The sequence below is a fragment of the Ranitomeya imitator genome, chromosome 4 (assembly GCF_032444005.1).
Source record: "Ranitomeya imitator isolate aRanImi1 chromosome 4, aRanImi1.pri, whole genome shotgun sequence".
Taxonomy (NCBI): domain Eukaryota; kingdom Metazoa; phylum Chordata; class Amphibia; order Anura; family Dendrobatidae; genus Ranitomeya; species Ranitomeya imitator.
In genome coordinates, this window is record NC_091285.1 from 331409520 (window position 1) to 331429695 (window position 20176).

The 20176-nt window shown below is 43.8% G+C and overlaps 4 protein-coding genes across 4 annotated transcripts in view; 1 reads left to right on the plus strand and 3 right to left on the minus strand.

The window, feature by feature from the left end:
• SLC23A1 (solute carrier family 23 member 1) overlaps positions 1-20176 on the minus strand; it is a 334606-nt gene that overhangs the window by 142419 nt on the left and 172011 nt on the right. Inside the window, exon 9 of the mRNA XM_069764941.1 lies at positions 3324-3480. Coding sequence (XP_069621042.1) covers positions 3324-3480 — 157 coding nt within the window. The remainder of the gene's footprint in view (positions 1-3323; positions 3481-20176) is intronic.
• On the plus strand, positions 10228-11929 carry LOC138676078 (uncharacterized). The gene is made up of 2 exons (XM_069764939.1): positions 10228-10499; positions 10752-11929. Exons 1-2 carry the CDS (start codon positions 10264-10266, stop codon positions 11650-11652), a joined length of 1137 nt encoding a protein of 378 aa, XP_069621040.1. The 5' UTR covers positions 10228-10263; the 3' UTR covers positions 11653-11929.
• On the minus strand, positions 11993-13249 carry LOC138676077 (uncharacterized). The gene is made up of 2 exons (XM_069764938.1): positions 13068-13249; positions 11993-12977 (listed from the first exon to the last, which is right to left on the minus strand). Exons 1-2 carry the CDS (start codon positions 13247-13249, stop codon positions 11993-11995), a joined length of 1167 nt encoding a protein of 388 aa, XP_069621039.1.
• Positions 15595-18618, minus strand: LOC138676079 (uncharacterized). The gene is made up of 2 exons (XM_069764940.1): positions 17950-18618; positions 15595-17697 (listed from the first exon to the last, which is right to left on the minus strand). The coding sequence occupies exons 1-2, from the start codon at positions 18339-18341 to the stop codon at positions 16797-16799; spliced, it is 1293 nt and encodes a 430-aa protein (XP_069621041.1). The 5' UTR covers positions 18342-18618; the 3' UTR covers positions 15595-16796.

Here is a 20176-nt window from a genome sequence, read left to right on the forward strand (position 1 = left end):
AAAACGATAGATGAGAAGGTAACTAGCTGTTTTAAGTTAAATGTACAATGTGAAACATAATACACATCCAGATCCACCTGATACACACCCCTGTATATATATCAATAAGCTGTACCACTATAGGGAATTTCTAATACAAACATAGGTGTGCACAGCGGTGCCATGCGGTATAAAGTATCAGACATATAGTACCAAACATAAAATACAAATTATCTCACCGTCGTAACTCGTGGGTTGAAGATCGTGATTTCTATATACCGGGTAGTCCAGCGTTCCCCTGCCGCCCCATTGTACACATGTTATTAGTCTGACTGGCTGTATATGCGGCCTCAGCATCTTTCAAGCGTTGCTCAATCTCATCGTCGTCTCTCGATGTCACCCTTTTAACATAAGAAATGGTAGAGGACAAACAGCCCCTTAGGTACGCCTTAAGGGCGTCCCAGAATAAATTAATATCCTGAGGTTCTGGGTGAGATCGAGTATAACAATTCAACTGGTCAACTGTTCTATCACTTGAGTCTATTAGTTTAAGCCAAAAGGGGTTCAACTTCCATATTCTACCATTAGTCAGTTTCCCAAATGTAAGCGTGAGAACAATTGGACTGTGGTCCGAGATTCCTCTATTGCCATGCTCTATACCGCTTACCCATTGCACCAAGCCGCCATACCCAAAAATATAGTCTATACGGGACAGGGAACTCTTAGTAGATGAGTGGCAGGTATATCCTTTTTCCCCAGGGTGACGTATCCTCCATAGATCCACCCAGCCACTATTTTCTATGAACAGTGCCAGCTGAGTTGGGGCCAATGAAGAAGACAAGGGCTGAGGTTCCCCAGATGACCCATCTCCCAGTCTCAACCTATCCAGACAACTATCCATGACCAGGTTAAAGTCACCCATACAGATGACATGTGCGTCTGGGTAATTTAACGCAAAACTCATTGCCATCCTAAGTATTGAAATATTAGCTGGAGGGGGGTTGTAAATGCACAATATAACATTTTCACGAGAATTAATTAATGCATGAACAAAAACAAAACGTCCCTCTGTGTCCCGCCGAGTCGTCCGGGCCTCCCATCGAACATCTCTGTGTATTAACAATGATACCCCTCTCGAGTAGCTGGTGTGGAACGCATGAACATGCCATTGTACCCAGGGTTTCTGTACGCTTCTGGCTGTGTCTCTAGTTAAATGTGTTTCTACCAGGGCCACAATATGAGGATGATATCGCCTGATCTGGGAGAACACCTTAATTTTCTACCAGGGTGATTTAATACCCCGTATATTCCAGGTCATACATATCAATTTAGACTCCATATTCATTCCTTAACCTATGGCATACAATGGTGGTCGAGAGAGGTCTACAGATTACGCATAAATAATTATAACAGTTCTGGAGGCGGCTTTTACCTAAATACTTATTAGTGCTAGTTAAACTTAACAAAAAAAGAAAACTTAACAAGAACTGAACAATCCAGGAGCATAGTTTAGCGCTCCCATCATCAAATAAACCTGGGGATACCCCCGCTGACTCCAGCGTCCGGTATTGTTGGTATTTTGAACGCTCGCAGAGAGAGCTCCAATTTCAAAATTTAAAGAGGCATTAGTTGGTCGGAAACTTATCAGGGTTCCGTTGCATTAGACTTCCCACGGGATCGCAGCCAGTCCTCTGCCTCCGATGGGTCAGTGAAGAACAAGGAGGAACCATTGAAGACCACCCGGAGACGTGCTGGATAAATCATGGAGTAGATGATGTTCTTGTCTCTGAGTTGTTTTTTGACATCCATAAATCTTGCCCGCTGTTTCTGAAGTTCAACGGAGAAGTCTGGGAAAATCGAGATTGTAGCACTATTAAACTTGATGGGACTCTTTTGTCGCGCCAGTCGCAGAATAGCATCTCTGTCCTTGCAGTTAAGGATGCGTGCCAGGAACGGTCTGGGTGGGGCTCCAGGAGGAAGGGATCTTGTAGGGACTCTATGGGCTCTTTCCACCGAGAACATTGGGAAGAATATGTCTCCCAAAGAGGATTTGAGCCAATCTTCCAGGAATTTTTCAGGTTGTTGGCCTTCTGAGCGCTCCGGCAGACCAATAATGCGAATATTGTTTCGGCGCAGTCTGTTTTCCAAATCGTCTGCCTTTTGTTTCCAGGCATTTATAGACCCAGCAACTTTCGTTAGTTTTGCCTCCATAGGTTTGATAGTGTCCTCCACCTGAGATACCCTTGTTTCAACTTCTGTTATACGTCCCTTCATGGTCTGCATGTCTTGCCTTAGGCGCCCCACCTCCGTATGTACATCCTCTATTTTTTCAGAAAGAGATGTCCTAGTTAGAGATATAGCTTGCATTAATTGTTCAGATGCTTGCTTAAGAGTCAAATCATCTTGCTCGCTCTCATCAACACTATCAGAGAGACGGATTTTCCCGCGCTGAGCTTGTGAGGAACTATTTCTAAGAGATCTTGCACCATCTGAAGTGTCACTTCTAGCGAATTCTTTTAGCCTGTCAGCTGCAGCTCTCACTATATGCGTCCTTCCTCGCTCACTCCATAGCCACGCCCCCCCTGCCATTTTGATTTTGTTCCCGATTTTTTTTTACAAATTCTTTTATTGTTTTAATTGCTTTATTTTTTAATGGGGCAAAATATCAGCAATTTGAACTTGTAAGATTTTTATTTGTAAAACTTTTTTTTTTACTTTGTTCAATAGTCTCTTTAGGAAATTTGAAGCTGCAATAATCCGATCACCTGTGCTATTCATAGCAGTGTTTCAGCACGGCTATGTATAGCAGACGTCACGATCTCCTATGAATGCCAGACACAGGCCGGCATTCCTAGGAAGCTTATAATGACAGGCACGGAAGTCATCAGCAGACCCCTGGCTGTCATGACAACCCATTGTTTCCCCACGATCACATGACAGGGAGGCCGATGGGAGGGATGAATGACGTGCTTACGGATGGAGAGTGCTAAATCCCGCTGTAAATGATTGACAGCGGGATTTAACTGGTTAACAGTCACGGCTATTGAAAGGACATGATAGCTGAATATTTAACTCATCATGTGCAGGGAAAGATGTGTTCTTGGAGTGCTGCGAGCCAACACCAAAGGCAGGGACTCGACCTTTTACATAAACATTTCTTGATCAATGGAACTGTAACTTCTTCACTCTGACACTGTTCCATCAGTGGTGCCAGTGTTACCCTATCCATAGAGTGAATGGTAATGCCAAGTTGTAAAGAAAAGCAGGACAGTGTAAGAGAGAAATGACACAAAACAGTGTTGTAGAAGGTAGGTGATGCAACTTGTAATGTCAAACATACATACATGGGTATGGAAAACGGAACCATGGAGAACTGGACAATATCTCTCCTCTTGCATCTGTCCTTGCTTTAAATCCATATGCTTTACTATCTGATGGGAATACACCAGTCAGGGTTAAAATATAGCATAACAGCCATGATAACATTATAGCCATAATAATCTGAAATAAAAAAAATATATAAATGATCATAATGTTTTTTCACGTATTTATAAAGTATCTTGAAACTTAGTGACACAAAATGAAAATATTATATTGAAATTTATTTGTATAACATGAATGTATAGGGAAAACAAATAACAATAGTGTAATATTGAAGTTCACATTACCTAGGCTAAGTTCCCACTAGGCATTTTTGCTGCATTTTTTTAATGCGTTTTTTTTATTCTAATCTTCAGGTGCTTTTTACAGTACCAGTAAAGCATATGAGATTTCATAAATCTCATGCACACAGCTTGATTTTTTGTCATCAGTATTTTGTGCTTTGCATGTTTTTTGAACACTTTCAGTGTTTTTTTGGAGTTTTTTCAGCGTTTTTTACCCATTAACTTGAATGGGGGTGAAAAAACGCAGAAAAAACGCACCAAAATGCAGGTATCAGCTTTTGCTGCATTTTTGTGCCAAAACATGATTCTAAGGAATAGGACTTTTTTTTTCCAACATTAAACTTTATCAGCATGCACAAGAGACAAATTTCGCATGCCAAAACTGCAGCAAAATATAAAAAAAATAAATTGGAAAAAAATAATTGGAACTCAAATTAAATTTGTTGACCCATAAAGAGTAATACAAAATGTCACGTGGCACAAACACGTGGATTCAAGAGTGAGTTCATATGTTATAATCAAAAGCTTTCTTGGTGTAGTTTTACTGCAATTTGAGCACAAAATGTAAATTTAACCTAAAGTATTTGAAAAGAACAGAGATCTAGTATCCAAACCAAGGTGTGGGAAGCCTTATATCAGAAATCATGACTTACAATTGCTAAATGCTTAGAAAAAGCACAAGCTGAGTAAATTTTTTGTTATATATTCCATCAATTATACATTTATATTTTACTGTACAGCTAATAATTAACTGCTGCTGTTTGCATATACATCAGCAGTGTTGATTTTCATTCAGTTTACTTTTCAAATCACCCCCCGACCAACGTCTATATGACCACTGCTAGATTTACTGTATATTGAAGAAAGGGTTTAAAGTCAGAGACAGTATGATAGCATTGCTCTGGTGTGCAGCGATATACTCAGGCAATTGCTAGTCTAAAGGCCCGCATGCCTCATTATGGAGAAATGAAAGAAAATTTCCCATCAGATATGGTCATTTTTTTCTTTGAAATAGTTAGCCAGATCGTCAGGGCTGAGGTTGCTGGTTGGGGCCTGCACACTTGAATTGAAGAGGGATGAAATGTGAAGAGTCATTTAGGACGGTTAGATAGTGAAGTCTTGAGTGTGTTGAAATAGGCCTGTTTGGATAGGTGAAGGGTAGAGTTGTAGGCTTTAAGCATAAACTTATTAAGGATGAAACCTTTGGCCAGATTGAATTTTCTTCACAGATGGTCAGCGCACCTGGAGCACCGCTGAAGAAAACATGTTTGCAGCATGTGCCAGGGTTTCCATCATCTGTGCCGAGTTGTTCTATATGTAGGAGGTGTAGCTTCATCCAGGGAACTTTGCAGTAAAAGGGATGTTAGGGTATGTGCACACGCTGAAGATTTGACTGTGGAATTTTCTGTGCAGATTCTGCATTTCTTGGCAGAAAACGCAGGTCAGAATCTGCGAGTTTTTTGTGCATTTTTTTTTATTTGTTGCGGATTTTTTGTGGATTTCTTCCTTTTTTTTTTTTACCCCTGCGGAATTCTATTATGGAATGGGTGCAGAAACGCAGCAGATCCGCAAAAAGAATTGACGTGGTTGTTTTTTCAATCTGCTGCGTTTTCCGCGTGGATTTTTCCGCACCATTAGCACAACATTTTTTTTTGCCATTGATTTACATTGTACTCTAAATCACTTGCGGATCTGCAGCATTTCTGCATGGAAAAAAAATGCTGCAGATCCGCAGAAAATCTGCAATGTGTGCACTCACCCTTAAAGTCCCCCATGATGAGAATGTGTTTGTTACAGGATAGAACATGTGGATGCAAGGTGGCAAATTGATGAGGAACTGACGAGAGGGAGTAATCTGCTGTTTGGAATATTATAGTCCTCATTCACATTAGATTAAATATGGTTGAATCAGCTGATTCAACTAATAACTTAAAGGGAACCTGTCACCAGGTTTGGCCGATAAGAGTTATGGCCATCACCTTTCAGGGCTCATATACAGCATTCTATAATGCTGTGTATAAGCCCCCGATCCGACCTATAAGAGAAGAAAAATGTCTTTTATTATACTCACCTGCGGGACGGTCTGGTCCGATGGGCGTCACTGGTCTTGGTCCGGCCCATCCCATCTTCTTGCGATGCCATCCTCCAGCTTGCTTCATGTGGATGACGCGTCCCTGCGGACCACCCCTCAGGTGAGTATAATAAAAGTTATTTTTCTTCTCTTACAGGTCGGATCGGGGGCTGATATACAGCATTATAAAATGCTGTATATAAGCCCTGAAAGGTGGTGGCCGTAACTTGTATTGGCCAAACCTGGTGACAGGTTCGCTGTGTATGAAGGCCTTCTGAATCTTATCTCCCCATTTTATACAAGGGGTTGGCAGCACTCTGCATCTCCATTAAGATTATCCACCTCTGAAGAAATGTACACTGTTTAAAAAGAAGATGAAGTGCTTCTATTCAGCACAGGAGTAGGAGCCATCAGATGCTGCAGTCTTCTGTCGCGATAACCCCGTGACAAGTGGTTTTTGTCTTGGAACTCTGCAATGCAGGCCATTTTTGCCCAGTCTCTTTCTTATGGTTGAGTCATCAACACAGACCTTACCTGAAGCAAGTGAGGCCTGAAGTTCTTTGGATGTTGTTTTGGGGTCTTTTATGACCTCTTGGATGAGTTGTTGTTGCACTCTTGGGGTAATTTTAGTTTGCTGGCCACTACTGGTAAGGTTCACTCTCACTGTGGTTCGCTGGTGTCCCACAGCTTTAGAAATGATTTTATACCCTTTTCCAGACTGATAGATCCCAACTACTTTGTTTCTGAATTTCTTTGAATTGCAGCATAATGTTTAGCTTTTGAGGATCATTTGGTCTACATTGTAGGCAGGTCCTACTTAAGTGATTTCTTGATTTCTGCCAGACATACATTCAGCTTTTGTGAGGTTTGTCTCTCCGTTCCTTGTGTTCTGTGAATTGATCTTTCGTTGCCTCATTCTGACCATCCGTCTGTTTAACCCCTCCTGCTGTGAGCCGCAATCCTTCTGGTATTATGACCTTGGAACGTTACCTGACAACGCTTTTGCCTCTTCCTTCTGTTTACAATGTATCAGCATCACAATAACAGTCATTCCCACATACCTCACCTTGATGAGCTCATATGGGGGTTGGTCAATTGAATGTGGCTAGGTCTCAAAAATAAGGTCCCCAATTTTTTCCAATATCTGTCCACATGGATGTCCCAGGCAGGATATATTAATGCCATATTCCCCATCATAATTTTATTTTTCCATAGAAAAAAACATGGCATTTATATAACCATCCATCTGTCTGATGTTAATTGTGGGCACAGACTGCCAAGTGATGTAAGTAAATGCTTTACATTTGCCACTTAGGCTACGTTCACATTTGCGTTGTGCGCCGCTGCGTCGGCGATGCAACGCACAACGCAAATAAAAACGCACCAAAACGCACGCAAAAACGCTGCGTTTTGCGACGCATGCGTCGTTTTTTGCCGAAATTTGGACGCAAGAAAAATGCAACTTGTTGCGTTTTCTTGGTCCGACGCTTGCGGCAAAAAAGACGCATGCGTCGCACAACGCAACAAACAAAAACGCATGCGTCCCCCATGTTAAATATAGGGGCGCATGACGCATGCGTCGCCGCTGCGTTGCCTGACGCAAACCCGACGCAAACTAGCATAACGCTAATGTGAACGTAGCCTTAGTCATGACAAAAATGCCTCCCATAACTATAGGACCTATGCTTGTCACAAAAAAAAAAAAAAACAGTATTCATAACTGCAAGCTGTAACATAATGATCAGCCATAATATTATGAGTTGCCATGTTGGACCAAACAACCATCTTGGACATTCAGTCAACTAACTTTGCAGCTAATGGAATGCAGGTTTTTGAGCTTTCCCCAGAATGGAGGCACAGAATAAAGGTTACCGGTAATTGGAGCAGCTGCAGGACACTATGACAGTAAAAAAGTGGTATCATATGGTAGCAAGTAGTGTATTTGTCACCGTGACATAGAAACAAGGACAGTACAGTTAATATGTGGAGATTTATGTGAGTAATGATATTAGCAAAAAGGGACATGAGGATTTATGGATTGTAATGGAGTTTAGTGTAATACTCATATTGTCATGTTGCATTATCACTTTCTTTGTTGTCTAAAATACATGTTTTTTCTCTGCAGTGGGAAGTTATCATGTATATGCCCCTTTCCGCAGTATGTAGTTCCTTTGTCTAACCATGTATAAAAAGCCCCTTATACTGTACGTTGGGGCCACAACATTGCCAGATCGCCCATTGTTGTACTACCTGTCTGGACACTGGTGAGTGTCTATGTGCTTTAACTCACTACCTTCTGTACATGCTCTGATGCCTCTACTTCAACAAATTGTCTACAGTGTCTTCTTGGCTCTTTCAGCTCTTGGTTAGGACTTTCTTACAGAATCCGGCTCCAAAGACTATGCTTGTGATTCTTTTGAACATAGGAAGCCTTATCTCCATAGACCACAAACTGTGAATGAACTGCATGTCTACTATCCATTAGATAACCCATTTTAATTACCTGTTCACAGCAGGATGTCCTAGCTGAATAGTAGTCATGTGGAGTGTTTTAGAGTGCTAGATCTTTTTTCTTTCAATTCATGATGAAGCTATTAATGATGAGCGAGAGTGCTTGCCACTGCTCGAATCTCGATTGAGCATCAGGATGCTCGGGCACGATCTGTACTCAATCAAGTATCCCGGGTGTTCGAGCACCCACCCCACATGCTTTGCGATGGTTTTTCATCCTGACAATCACGGTAATGCCATACCCATGTTGCCTACTGGCATTACTGTGATTGACCAGCCACATCACGTCATCGGGTCTATATAAGAGTAACAAGAATTGCTGGAGAAGTGAAGGTTTGCATTACAGGCTTAGGGCTCATACTCATTTGTGCGAGAAATGGACGAGTGCAATCTGATAAAAAATTGGATTGCACTCAGACCAATGTTATTCAATAGGTGACATCTCATCTGCGATTTTTTTCTCAGCTGAAATCGGACTGAGAAAAAAATTGCAGCATGCTGCGATTTGCTGCATATCTTGGACGAGACTCGCCAATGTAAGTCAATGGGTGCGAGAGAAAATCGCACGGCATATGGACCATCCGTATGCCGTCCTTTTTTTACAGATACCTTACCATTCTGTGGCATAGAGCACTGTAAATGGTCCTGTAAATGATAGTAGAAAAATAGTTGCAGAGAAAAAAAACGCATTGCATACACATGTCATACGGATGTCATACGTATGCTATGTGAGAAAAATCGCATTGTACTCGCATGGCACTTGTCCATTTTTTTTGGTCCAGATTACTTACCTTTTTTTTCTCGCAAATGAGTATGAGCCCTTATAGAAAGGGTATATTGCCTTACAGTCCATGCTGCTGAAACCTATAACCAAACAGTCCTTTTCAGAGGTATGTCTATTCTATTTAATATTAATAAGGTTTTTAGCTGTATTTGGTGTAAGGATGACAGCTGGAGAAGGGAGAGTAGTGCATTACAGGCCTATAGAGGGTTTATATCCTTACAGTCCTTACTGCAAAAACGTAAAACCAAAACTCCTTATCAGGGCTACGTCTATTCTATTCAATATAAATGCCACTGATCATTGTATTTAGTGTACGGATAGGTGCTGGAGAATGGATAGTAGTGCATTACAGGTCTATAGTCATGATTCATAGCTTTACAGTCCTTGCTGCAGAAATTAGAGATGAGCGAATGTACTCGGCGATACTCAGATATCACTCTAGTATCTGGGTGCTCGAATGTGCTCGTTACTTGGCGAGCAATGGGCGGTGCTCGATTTCTAATTCAATTCCCAACCCCGCATCTTTGGTGCCTGTTATGCAGCCAATAAGTATGTGGGGATTGCTTGTGAGTCACTATAATGCCATAGCCATTTGGTAGTTGCATTACTGAGATTGGTTGGCAGTCTGACATTATCAGGGATTATAAAAAGACAGGCTTCGCCCTGCTCCGCACCCTGATGCCGTTGCACAGCTCAGGGACAGTTCGTATTCGAGGGAGAGAGTGCTTGTCCAAGGCCTGAGTGTGCACAATATAACAAATCAGAGTCCTGTACTGTTGATATTGGTGCTGAAGCAGAACCATCAGGCCGGCGTCACACTTGGCGTAAGACATTACGGTACGTTTTCTACGTCCGTAATACGCGCGTGATACGCCAAAATGTCTCCGTAATCTCTCTCCGTAGTTCTTGCGTCGCCTAGGTGTGGTCGCGTATTTTGCGCATGTACTGGTCCGTGTGTAATCCGTATGTGATCCGTATGGCGTTTTTACCACGCACCATTCCAAAATGGACATTTAACGGTTTTCTGGCCTGCAAATCATTTAAACCATCATTAACAACACTATTTAAGCCCTCGACAACAGGTGTACCCCTCCCATATGCCCTATATGTTCTCAAGCATATTTTGGCTGTGGTACTTGGAGCTCCCAAACATGTCTGACCATGTGTATTTAAGCACAACTCAACGGGTGTTGCTTCACTGGGTGTTGTCTCGTCGCTTTGGCCAGCCATATACGGTCAATGCAGATCCGCGAATGAGGAGACAAAGATTGTGGGTCCATCCTCTATTGACCCAACGCCCGAGTAAAGGACATTTCCAGAGACTCTATTCATCTTTGAGGGCCCATCCAGACAAATTTTTCCTGTATACTCGCATGTCCATCAGGACTTTTGACATGTTGCTGGAGATCTTACGTCCTGGACTCACCTATCAGGACACCTGGATGAGAAAAGCCATCTCTGCTGAGGAGCGTCTGCTCCTAACCTTACGGTATGTATTTAGACCTTTTAGATTTTGTTGTGTTGGCCAATGTGTTTTGTCCTACTATGTTTCAGTTCCTTAACTTAGACATGAGGCCACAAGCACATTTCTAAAAATGTGTTTAATATTTGATTATAGTAATACTGTGAAATGTCCCTTTTTGCTTACTCAATAATCACAGAGAAAATTTACTAGACACTTGTGTTTCGTCCTGTTTTCATATTCCTCATGTTCCTTTATTTTGTTTTCCTTGTTTTTCAGCTTCCTGGCCACAGGCTTGTCCTATGCGGGTCTACACCTGGAGTTTCTCATTGGGCGTTCTACCATTTCAGTCATTGTTAGGACAACCTGTTCCCAAATATGGCTGAAACTTAACGAAGTTGTGATGCCAGAGCCAAAAATGGATGATTGGCTCAAAATCGCCACTGGATTCCAAAATACTTGTGACTTCCCTAACTGCATTGGAGCTGTGGATGGGAAACATATCAGGGTGCGTAAGCCGCCGAACTCTGGTTCCCAATTCTACAATTATAAGCAGTTTTTCTCTGTAGTTATGTTAGCAGTTGCTGACAGCAACTACAGGTTTATAATTGTAGACATTGGGGCCTATGGCCGAACTGGAGACTCTAGGGTCTTCAATTCGTCCATAATGGGTCGCCGGCTACGTGACAACCAGTTGAACCTCCCACCACCACAACAACTCCCAGGCTCCAATGCGGAAGCAGTGCCTTTTGTTTTGGTTGGAGATGAGGCCTTCCAACTGACGAGGCACGTCATGAGGCCTTACCCCAGGCGCAACCTTGACCACCGGCGGAGGGTTTTTAATTTGAGACTTACCAGGGCACGGAGACTGGTTGAGTGCGCCTTTGGGATTCTTGTAGCCAAATGGCGTGTTCTTCAGTCTGCAATTCAGCTGAGTGAGGCTTCAATCAATGAAGTGATCAAAGCCTGTGTAATTCTACATAATTTCACCAGAATACATGATTGTTTGTCTACTAATTTGCAAAATCACGTCATGACCAATCATAGTAGGCCTCCCCCATATGTCCCTCCTCGGCGACGTCCCCTTTCTGGCCTAAAAGTTCGGGATGTGTTCACCAATTATTTTTTGACTCCTCAGGGTGCCACTCCCTGGCAAGACTATGCAATTTTGCATGTGTAATTATTTATGTACCTAAATTTTGCCATTATCAAGTTTGAAAATATGTCTGCTGTGTTTAATTTGTTGACATATGGTTCTGATCATATCATGTGTGTGTGAGTTAAGAAGAATGAACAGAGTGCATACATAGTTTTTTGTTAAGTAAAGGCAATTTTACTTCTTAAACTTGTTTTTGGTTTTTTTGTTTGTTTTGGCATAACCAATCTTTGTGCACAAAAAAGAACAGCTTTTTTTTAACAAAAAAAAAACAACAAAGTAAAATAAAAGCATTACAGCTTGCTTTTTAAGCACAAACCAAACCAAATGTCTTAAACAAATTAAAAAAAAGTTGTACCCAACATTACAAGTCCTGGTACGTAGGAAGGGGAGAAGTGGATTGGTCTGGGTCACCATCAGATGGCCTTTGCAGGCCCAATTGTCCAGCAGCCTGTGCGGCTGTTATAGTGGCTTGCGGGAAATTCTGCCTGCTCTGATGCTGGCCACTTTGATGAGTGGGGCCTGGATTTGGGAGATAACCCTGATGTTGCAGCCCATATGTGCGGGAATCATACCCCAACCCAAAATGACCATATTGTCCAAACCCAGGTTGGGACCAGCCTCCAGCACTGGGTGCGGACAAGTGGCCATATTGGGATGGTTGATGATATCCTGCAATATGGTGCTGATGTTGCCATTGTTGGTTAGTTGGTGGTTGGGGTGGAGGTGTTGGCTGACGTGGAGGGGGTGCTTCAGATCCTTGGTGCGCATGCTGGCCTTGTAGTCTCGGAGGCCGCAGAATATTTTCAGGTGACATCTGCCACTGTTCAATCATCTGCATCAGATTGTATGGGTTATTTGGGGGGGTGCATGCGTCAATAAGGATCTGAAAACACCCTCTCAAACGAAGCCTCAACTCCCGCTCTATGGAGCGTAAATACTGGGCAAGGCTCCGTGTGAATCCCTCCTCCCCATCATCCTCTCGAACCCGGGCCAAATAGTTCATGACCCCAGCATCCACGTTTTGCCTGCTTTGGCGAAGCTCTCTCCTGCGTCGTGCACGCTGGGGTCTGACTGCAGCCTGTGGGGATCGGTCCAGGGCAACAGTTGGGCTGCTGCTATTACCAGGGTCATCCTGGCTAGGTGCTGCTGCTGCAGAAGAGAACTGTGGGCCCTCTGGGTTTTCTTCAGAAGCAGCTGGAGCTGGGTGGGCAGATGATGAAGATGCTGTAGGTCTTGCGCAGGAGGGAGCAGCAGATGGACCAGCCACCTCTTCACCTTCTCCAACTGGGTCAATGACCAGTTCTGAGTCCGACCCTGTCTCCCTGTCAGTGAGGTTAGACTGAGTTCTGCAAAGATAAATTTGACCAGTTACTATGTTTTTTGGAATCATCTCTCAACATTCAAAAATTAACCCATTTTGAGATGTTTTTACTTACGGCCTGAGGTCCATGCTGGGGTTAAGGAAGGTTAGGCGGTCAAAGTAGATGTATTTTTTTTTTTTAGGAGGGGCCCCGGCTCCACTTCTCTCCCGCTGCTGCCTCTCCCTCCTATACTGGTCCCGGATACTCCGCCACCTTGTTGTAACATCATCCACTGAAACAACAAAAAATACACACATTGCTTAGACCATTATGCAGAGTGCTCACACAAGGTGTAATGGAGTACACAGATTGCAATGTAGCATAGAAAGAGGCTTTTGTGGCTCACATTAAGCCAGAATTTCCTCAAAAAAATACAAATTAGGAAGAAAGGCCACAAGGACAGAGTCAGCTAACCTCTATCACAGAAAAACAAATTACTGGAAAACCATGTTATTAAGGGAACACCTGTTCTAAACCTTAATCAAATCCATTTATCATATCCAGCACCATGTATATACTGCTTGGATATATATAACTTTAAGGATGAATTAATAAATTAAGGTTTAGCAATTCAAAGTAGTAAGGGCCTGCTGTTTAGCAAGAACATTACATTGCAAACATGGGTGTACTTACTTATTTGTCGCTGGGCCGCACGTGGCTGCTGGTCATACTGGGGGAAGAGGGACCCACACACTCTCCTCCATGCAGCTTGTTTTACTGCCCTGTTGGCATAGTTGGGGTCTCTTTGGTCCCAGATTTCTGGCCTCTCCTGGATCAAAATGATCAGCATGTCAACATTAATTATGCGGGCCATGCTGAATCTCTCACTCCGTGGAGGCGTGCAGCAGACTTCCGGGTTCACTGTCTGGCTTTTTCAGCTAATTAGCATGTCTCACCTGCCTGATTGATGGCTTTCGAAAGTTCAGGACATCTGCCAGTGAGGTGCGTATTTTTCGCAATGCACACGCATGGTCCGTATGCATTCCGTATTATACGCTCTCCCATAGACTTGCATTGGCGTTTTTTTTGCGCAATACGCTGACAAACGCTGCATGCTGCGATTTTGTACGGCCGTAGAGGAACGTATAATACGGATCCGTAATATACGCCTAAAAGGACTAGACCCATTGAGAATCATGGTGCCGTATGTTTAGCGAGTTTTACGTACGTAGATTATGCGCTCTTACGCACGTAAAACTCGCATGTGTGACGGCGGCCTTATACTAAGAGCCCTTGTCAGGGCTAAGGCCGCCGTCACACATGCGAGTTTTACGTGCGTAAGAGCGCATAATCTACGTACGTAAAACTCGCTAAACATACGGCACCATGATTCTCAATGGGTCTAGTCCTTTTAGGCGTATATTACGGATCCGTATTATACGTTCCTCTACGGCCGTACAAAATCGCAGCATGCAGCGTTTGTCAGCGTATTGCGCAAAAAAAACGCCAATGCAAGTCTATGGGAGAGCGTATAATACGGAATGCATACGGACCATGCGTGTGCATTGCGAGAAATACGCACCTCACTGGCAGATGTCCTGAACTTTCGAAAGCCATCAATCAGGCAGGTGAGACATGCTAATTAGCTGAAAAAGCCAGACAGTGAACCCGGAAGTCTGCTGCACGCCTCCACGGAGTGAGAGATTCAGCATGGCCCGCATAATTAATGTTGACATGCTGATCATTTTGATCCAGGAGAGGCCAGAAATCTGGGACCAAAGAGACCCCAACTATGCCAACAGGGCAGTAAAACAAGCTGCATGGAGGAGCGTGTGTGGGTCCCTCTTCCCCCAGTATGACCAGCAGCCACGTGCGGCCCAGCGACAAATAAGTAAGTACACCCATGTTTGCAATGTAATGTTCTTGCTAAACAGCAGGCCCTTACTACTTTGAATTGCTAAACCTTAATTTATTAATTCATCCTTAAAGTGATATATATCCAAGCAGTATATACATGGTGCTGGATATGATAAATGGATTTGATTAAGGTTTAGAACAGGTGTTCCCTTAATAACATGGTTTTCCAGTAATTTGTTTTTCTGTGATAGAGGTTAGCTGACTCTGTCCTTGTGGCCTTTCTTCCTAATTTGTATTTTTTTGAGGAAATTCTGGCTTAATGTGAGCCACAAAAGCCTCTTTCTATGCTACATTGCAATCTGTGTACTCCATTACACCTTGTGTGAGCACTCTGCATAATGGTCTAAGCAATGTGTGTATTTTTTGTTGTTTCAGTGGATGATGTTACAACAAGGTGGCGGAGTATCCGGGACCAGTATAGGAGGGAGAGGAAGCAGCGGGAGAGAAGTGGAGCCGGGGCCCCTCCTAAAAAAAAAAAATACATCTACTTTGACCGCCTAACCTTCCTTAACCCCAGCATGGACCTCAAGCCGTAAGTAAAAACATCTCAAAATGGGTTAATTTTTGAATGTTGAGAGATGATTCCAAAAAACATAGTAACTGGTCAAATTTATCTTTGCAGAACTCAGTCTAACCTCACTGGCAGGGAGACAGGGTCGGACTCAGAACTGGTCATTGACCCAGTTGGAGAAGGTGAAGAGGTGGCTGGTCCATCTGCTGCTCCTTCCTGCGCAAGACCTACAGCATCTTCATCATCTGCCCACCCAGCTCCAGCTGCTTCTGAAGAAAACCCAGAGGGCCCACAGTTCTCTTCTGCAGCAGCAGCACCTAGCCAGGATGACCCTGGTAATAGCAGCAGCCCAACTGTTGCCCTGGACCGATCCCCACAGGCTGCAGTCAGACCCCAGCGTGCACGACGCAGGAGAGAGCTTCGCCAAAGCAGGCAAAACGTGGATGCTGGGGTCATGAACTATTTGGCCCGGGTTCGAGAGGATGATGGGGAGGAGGGATTCACACGGAGCCTTGCCCAGTATTTACGCTCCATAGAGCGGGAGTTGAGGCTTCGTTTGAGAGGGTGTTTTCAGATCCTTATTGACGCATGCACCCCCCCAAATAACCCATACAATCTGATGCAGATGATTGAACAGTGGCAGATGTCACCTGAAAATATTCTGCGGCCTCCGAGACTACAAGGCCAGCATGCGCACCAAGGATCTGAAGCACCCCCTCCACGTCAGCCAACACCTCCACCCCAACCACCAACTAACCAACAATGGCAACATCAGCACCATATTGCAGGATATCATCAACCATCCCAATATGGCCACTTGTCCGCACCCAGTGCTGGAGGCTGGTCCCAACCTGGGTTTGGACAATATGGTCATTTTGGGTTGGGGTATGATTCCCGCACATATGGGCTGCAACATCAGGGTTATCTCCCAAATCCAGGCCCCACTCATCAAAGTGGCCAGCATCAGAGCAGGCAGAATTTCCCGCAAGCCACTATAACAGCCGCACAGGCTGCTGGACAATTGGGCCTGCAAAGGCCATCTGATGGTGACCCAGACCAATCCACTTCTCCCCTTCCTACGTACCAGGACTTGTAATGTTGGGTACAACTTTTTTTTAATTTGTTTAAGACATTTGGTTTGGTTTGTGCTTAAAAAGCAAGCTGTAATGCTTTTATTTTACTTTGTTGTTTTTTTTTTGTTAAAAAAAAGCTGTTCTTTTTTGTGCACAAAGATTGGTTATGCCAAAACAAACAAAAAAACCAAAAACAAGTTTAAGAAGTAAAATTGCCTTTACTTAACAAAAAACTATGTATGCACTCTGTTCATTCTTCTTAACTCACACACACATGATATGATCAGAACCATATGTCAACAAATTAAACACAGCAGACATATTTTCAAACTTGATAATGGCAAAATTTAGGTACATAAATAATTACACATGCAAAATTGCATAGTCTTGCCAGGGAGTGGCACCCTGAGGAGTCAAAAAATAATTGGTGAACACATCCCGAACTTTTAGGCCAGAAAGGGGACGTCGCCGAGGAGGGACATATGGGGGAGGCCTACTATGATTGGTCATGACGTGATTTTGCAAATTAGTAGACAAACAATCATGTATTCTGGTGAAATTATGTAGAATTACACAGGCTTTGATCACTTCATTGATTGAAGCCTCACTCAGCTGAATTGCAGACTGAAGAACACGCCATTTGGCTACAAGAATCCCAAAGGCGCACTCAACCAGTCTCCGTGCCCTGGTAAGTCTCAAATTAAAAACCCTCCGCCGGTGGTCAAGGTTGCGCCTGGGGTAAGGCCTCATGACGTGCCTCGTCAGTTGGAAGGCCTCATCTCCAACCAAAACAAAAGGCACTGCTTCCGCATTGGAGCCTGGGAGTTGTTGTGGTGGTGGGAGGTTCAACTGGTTGTCACGTAGCCGGCGACCCATTATGGACGAATTGAAGACCCTAGAGTCTCCAGTTCGGCCATAGGCCCCAATGTCTACAATTATAAACCTGTAGTTGCTGTCAGCAACTGCTAACATAACTACAGAGAAAAACTGCTTATAATTGTAGAATTGGGAACCAGAGTTCGGCGGCTTACGCACCCTGATATGTTTCCCATCCACAGCTCCAATGCAGTTAGGGAAGTCACAAGTATTTTGGAATCCAGTGGCGATTTTGAGCCAATCATCCATTTTTGGCTCTGGCATCACAACTTCGTTAAGTTTCAGCCATATTTGGGAACAGGTTGTCCTAACAATGACTGAAATGGTAGAACGCCCAATGAGAAACTCCAGGTGTAGACCCGCATAGGACAAGCCTGTGGCCAGGAAGCTGAAAAACAAGGAAAACAAAATAAAGGAACATGAGGAATATGAAAACAGGACGAAACACAAGTGTCTAGTAAATTTTCTCTGTGATTATTGAGTAAGCAAAAAGGGACATTTCACAGTATTACTATAATCAAATATTAAACACATTTTTAGAAATGTGCTTGTGGCCTCATGTCTAAGTTAAGGAACTGAAACATAGTAGGACAAAACACATTGGCCAACACAACAAAATCTAAAAGGTCTAAATACATACCGTAAGGTTAGGAGCAGACGCTCCTCAGCAGAGATGGCTTTTCTCATCCAGGTGTCCTGATAGGTGAGTCCAGGACGTAAGATCTCCAGCAACATGTCAAAAGTCCTGATGGACATGCGAGTATACAGGAAAAATTTGTCTGGATGGGCCCTCAAAGATGAATAGAGTCTCTGGAAATGTCCTTTACTCGGGCGTTGGGTCAATAGAGGATGGACCCACAATCTTTGTCTCCTCCTTCGCGGATCTGCATTGACCGTATATGGCTGGCCAAAGCGACGAGACAACACCCAGTGAAGCAACACCCGCTGAGTTGTGCTTAAATACACATGGTCAGACATGTTTGGGAGCTCCAAGTACCACAGCCAAAATATGCTTGAGAACATATAGGGCATATGGGAGGGGTACACCTGTTGTCGAGGGCTTAAATAGTGTTGTTAATGATGGTTTAAATGATTTGCAGGCCAGAAAACCGTTAAATGTCCATTTTGGAATGGTGCGTGGTAAAAACGCCATACGGATCACATACGGATTACACACGGACCAGTACATGCGCAAAATACGCGACCACACCTAGGCGACGCAAGAACTACGGAGAGAGATTACGGAGACATTTTGGCGTATCACGCGCGTATTACGGACGTAGAAAACGTACCGTAATGTCTTACGCCAAGTGTGACGCCGGCCTAAGTTACTCACCGGTTAACGGTGTTTCTCGGAGTCCATGACAGCACTATGGAGAGAGGGGATCCGCCCTTCAGGAACAGGAAAACCTACAGATACATAAGGGCGGCACCTCTCCCACGGATCAGTTGGTTTACAGAGCACAAGAGGACCACCATGGTTAATAGCATACATAATAAACAATAATACAATAACTAACTATTCACTACCCGTGAATTATATAAACGAAAGGAAGAGGTGTACACCCAGAACTTAAGAAGACGGGAGGGTATGTACAGGTGCTGTCATGGACTCCGAGAAACACCATTAACCGGTGAGTAACTAAGACTTTATCGATTGTCCATGACAGCACTACGGAGAGAATTACAGAGAGTAACTAACTAGGGAGGGACTACAGCTTGCAGCACCCTTACACCAAAAGAGAGGTCAGAAGAGGCACCCAGGTTCAATCTATAGTGGTTATAGAATGTGTTTGGGGAAGACCAAGTAGCAGCCTTACAAATCTGGTCGATCGATACCTCCAATCTTTCCTCCCATGAAGCCGCCATAGCTCTAGTGGAATGCGCTTTAAGACCTTCAGGCGCCGGCTTGCCCTTTGAGATGTATGCCAGCGAGATAGCCTCCATGATCTATCTAGCTAAAGTAGATTTCGATGCTCTATGCCCTTTCCTACTACTCTGATAGGACACGAATCTTCCAGGGATCAGATACCGCTAGATACTCCAGGATACATCTTTTTACATCTAAAGTGTGTAGCTTCCTTTCCTTATCGTTAGTAGGATTGGGGAGAAAAGATGGAAGAACTATTTCCTGTATTCTGTGGAATCTGGACACTACTTTAGGAAGATATGCTGGATCAGGGGACAGTATTACTCTATCATCCCTAAGCTGCATGTAAGGGGGAACTCTGGACAATGCTTGGATGTCGCCTATCCTACGTGCCGATGTTAGGGCCACCAGGAAGGCTACTTTAAGGGATAGATTTTTAATAGAGGCTGAAGTAATCGGCTCAAATGGGGCCTCTGTCATGGCTGAGAGGACTAGGTTCAGGTCCCATGGCATGACCCTATTTTTTACCATTGGCCTAGCCCGTTTTGTCGCCCTGATGAATCTGCTGACCCAGCGATTCTCAGCAATGTTGCAGCCAAAGAGGGCCCCTAAGGCTGATACCTGCACTTTAAGAGTATTTGGGGATAACCCCATATCTAACCCCTTCTGTAGGAATTCCAAAATCTGATTTATCGGTATTGACAGACCAGCTATTACCCCCGAGTTCTGAAGAAATCTCTTCCAGATCCGGACATAAATTTTTGTGGTGCTTATTTTTCTGCTCTTCAGCAGAGTGTTAATGAGGCCTGGAGAGAACCCCCTATCTTTTAACAGCGCCCGCTCAAAATCCACGCTGTCAGATGAAGGCCAACCGCCCGAGGATGGTAGACTGGGCCCTGGGATAGGAGATCCGGGATGTCTGGCAAGACCCATGGGTCGGATATCGACATAGCCCTTAGGCATGGAAACCACGTCCTTCTGGGCCAGAAGGGGGCAA

Bases quoted from the DNA above. Each gene is read 5' to 3' on its own strand.
- LOC138676079 (XM_069764940.1), bottom strand. From the start codon at position 18,341: ATGCCCTATATGTTCTCAAGCATATTTTGGCTGTGGTACTTGGAGCTC. The intron at 17,698-17,949 runs GTATGTATTTAG...CTTGTTTTTCAG, and splicing joins CGTCTGCTCCTAACCTTACG to CTTCCTGGCCACAGGCTTGT.
- LOC138676078 (XM_069764939.1), top strand. From the start codon at position 10,264: ATGAGGAGACAAAGATTGTGGGTCCATCCTCTATTGACCCAACGCCCG. The intron at 10,500-10,751 runs GTATGTATTTAG...CTTGTTTTTCAG, and splicing joins CGTCTGCTCCTAACCTTACG to CTTCCTGGCCACAGGCTTGT.
- LOC138676077 (XM_069764938.1), bottom strand. From the start codon at position 13,249: ATGTGTGTATTTTTTGTTGTTTCAGTGGATGATGTTACAACAAGGTGG. The intron at 12,978-13,067 runs GTAAGTAAAAAC...TTATCTTTGCAG, and splicing joins CCCAGCATGGACCTCAGGCC to AACTCAGTCTAACCTCACTG.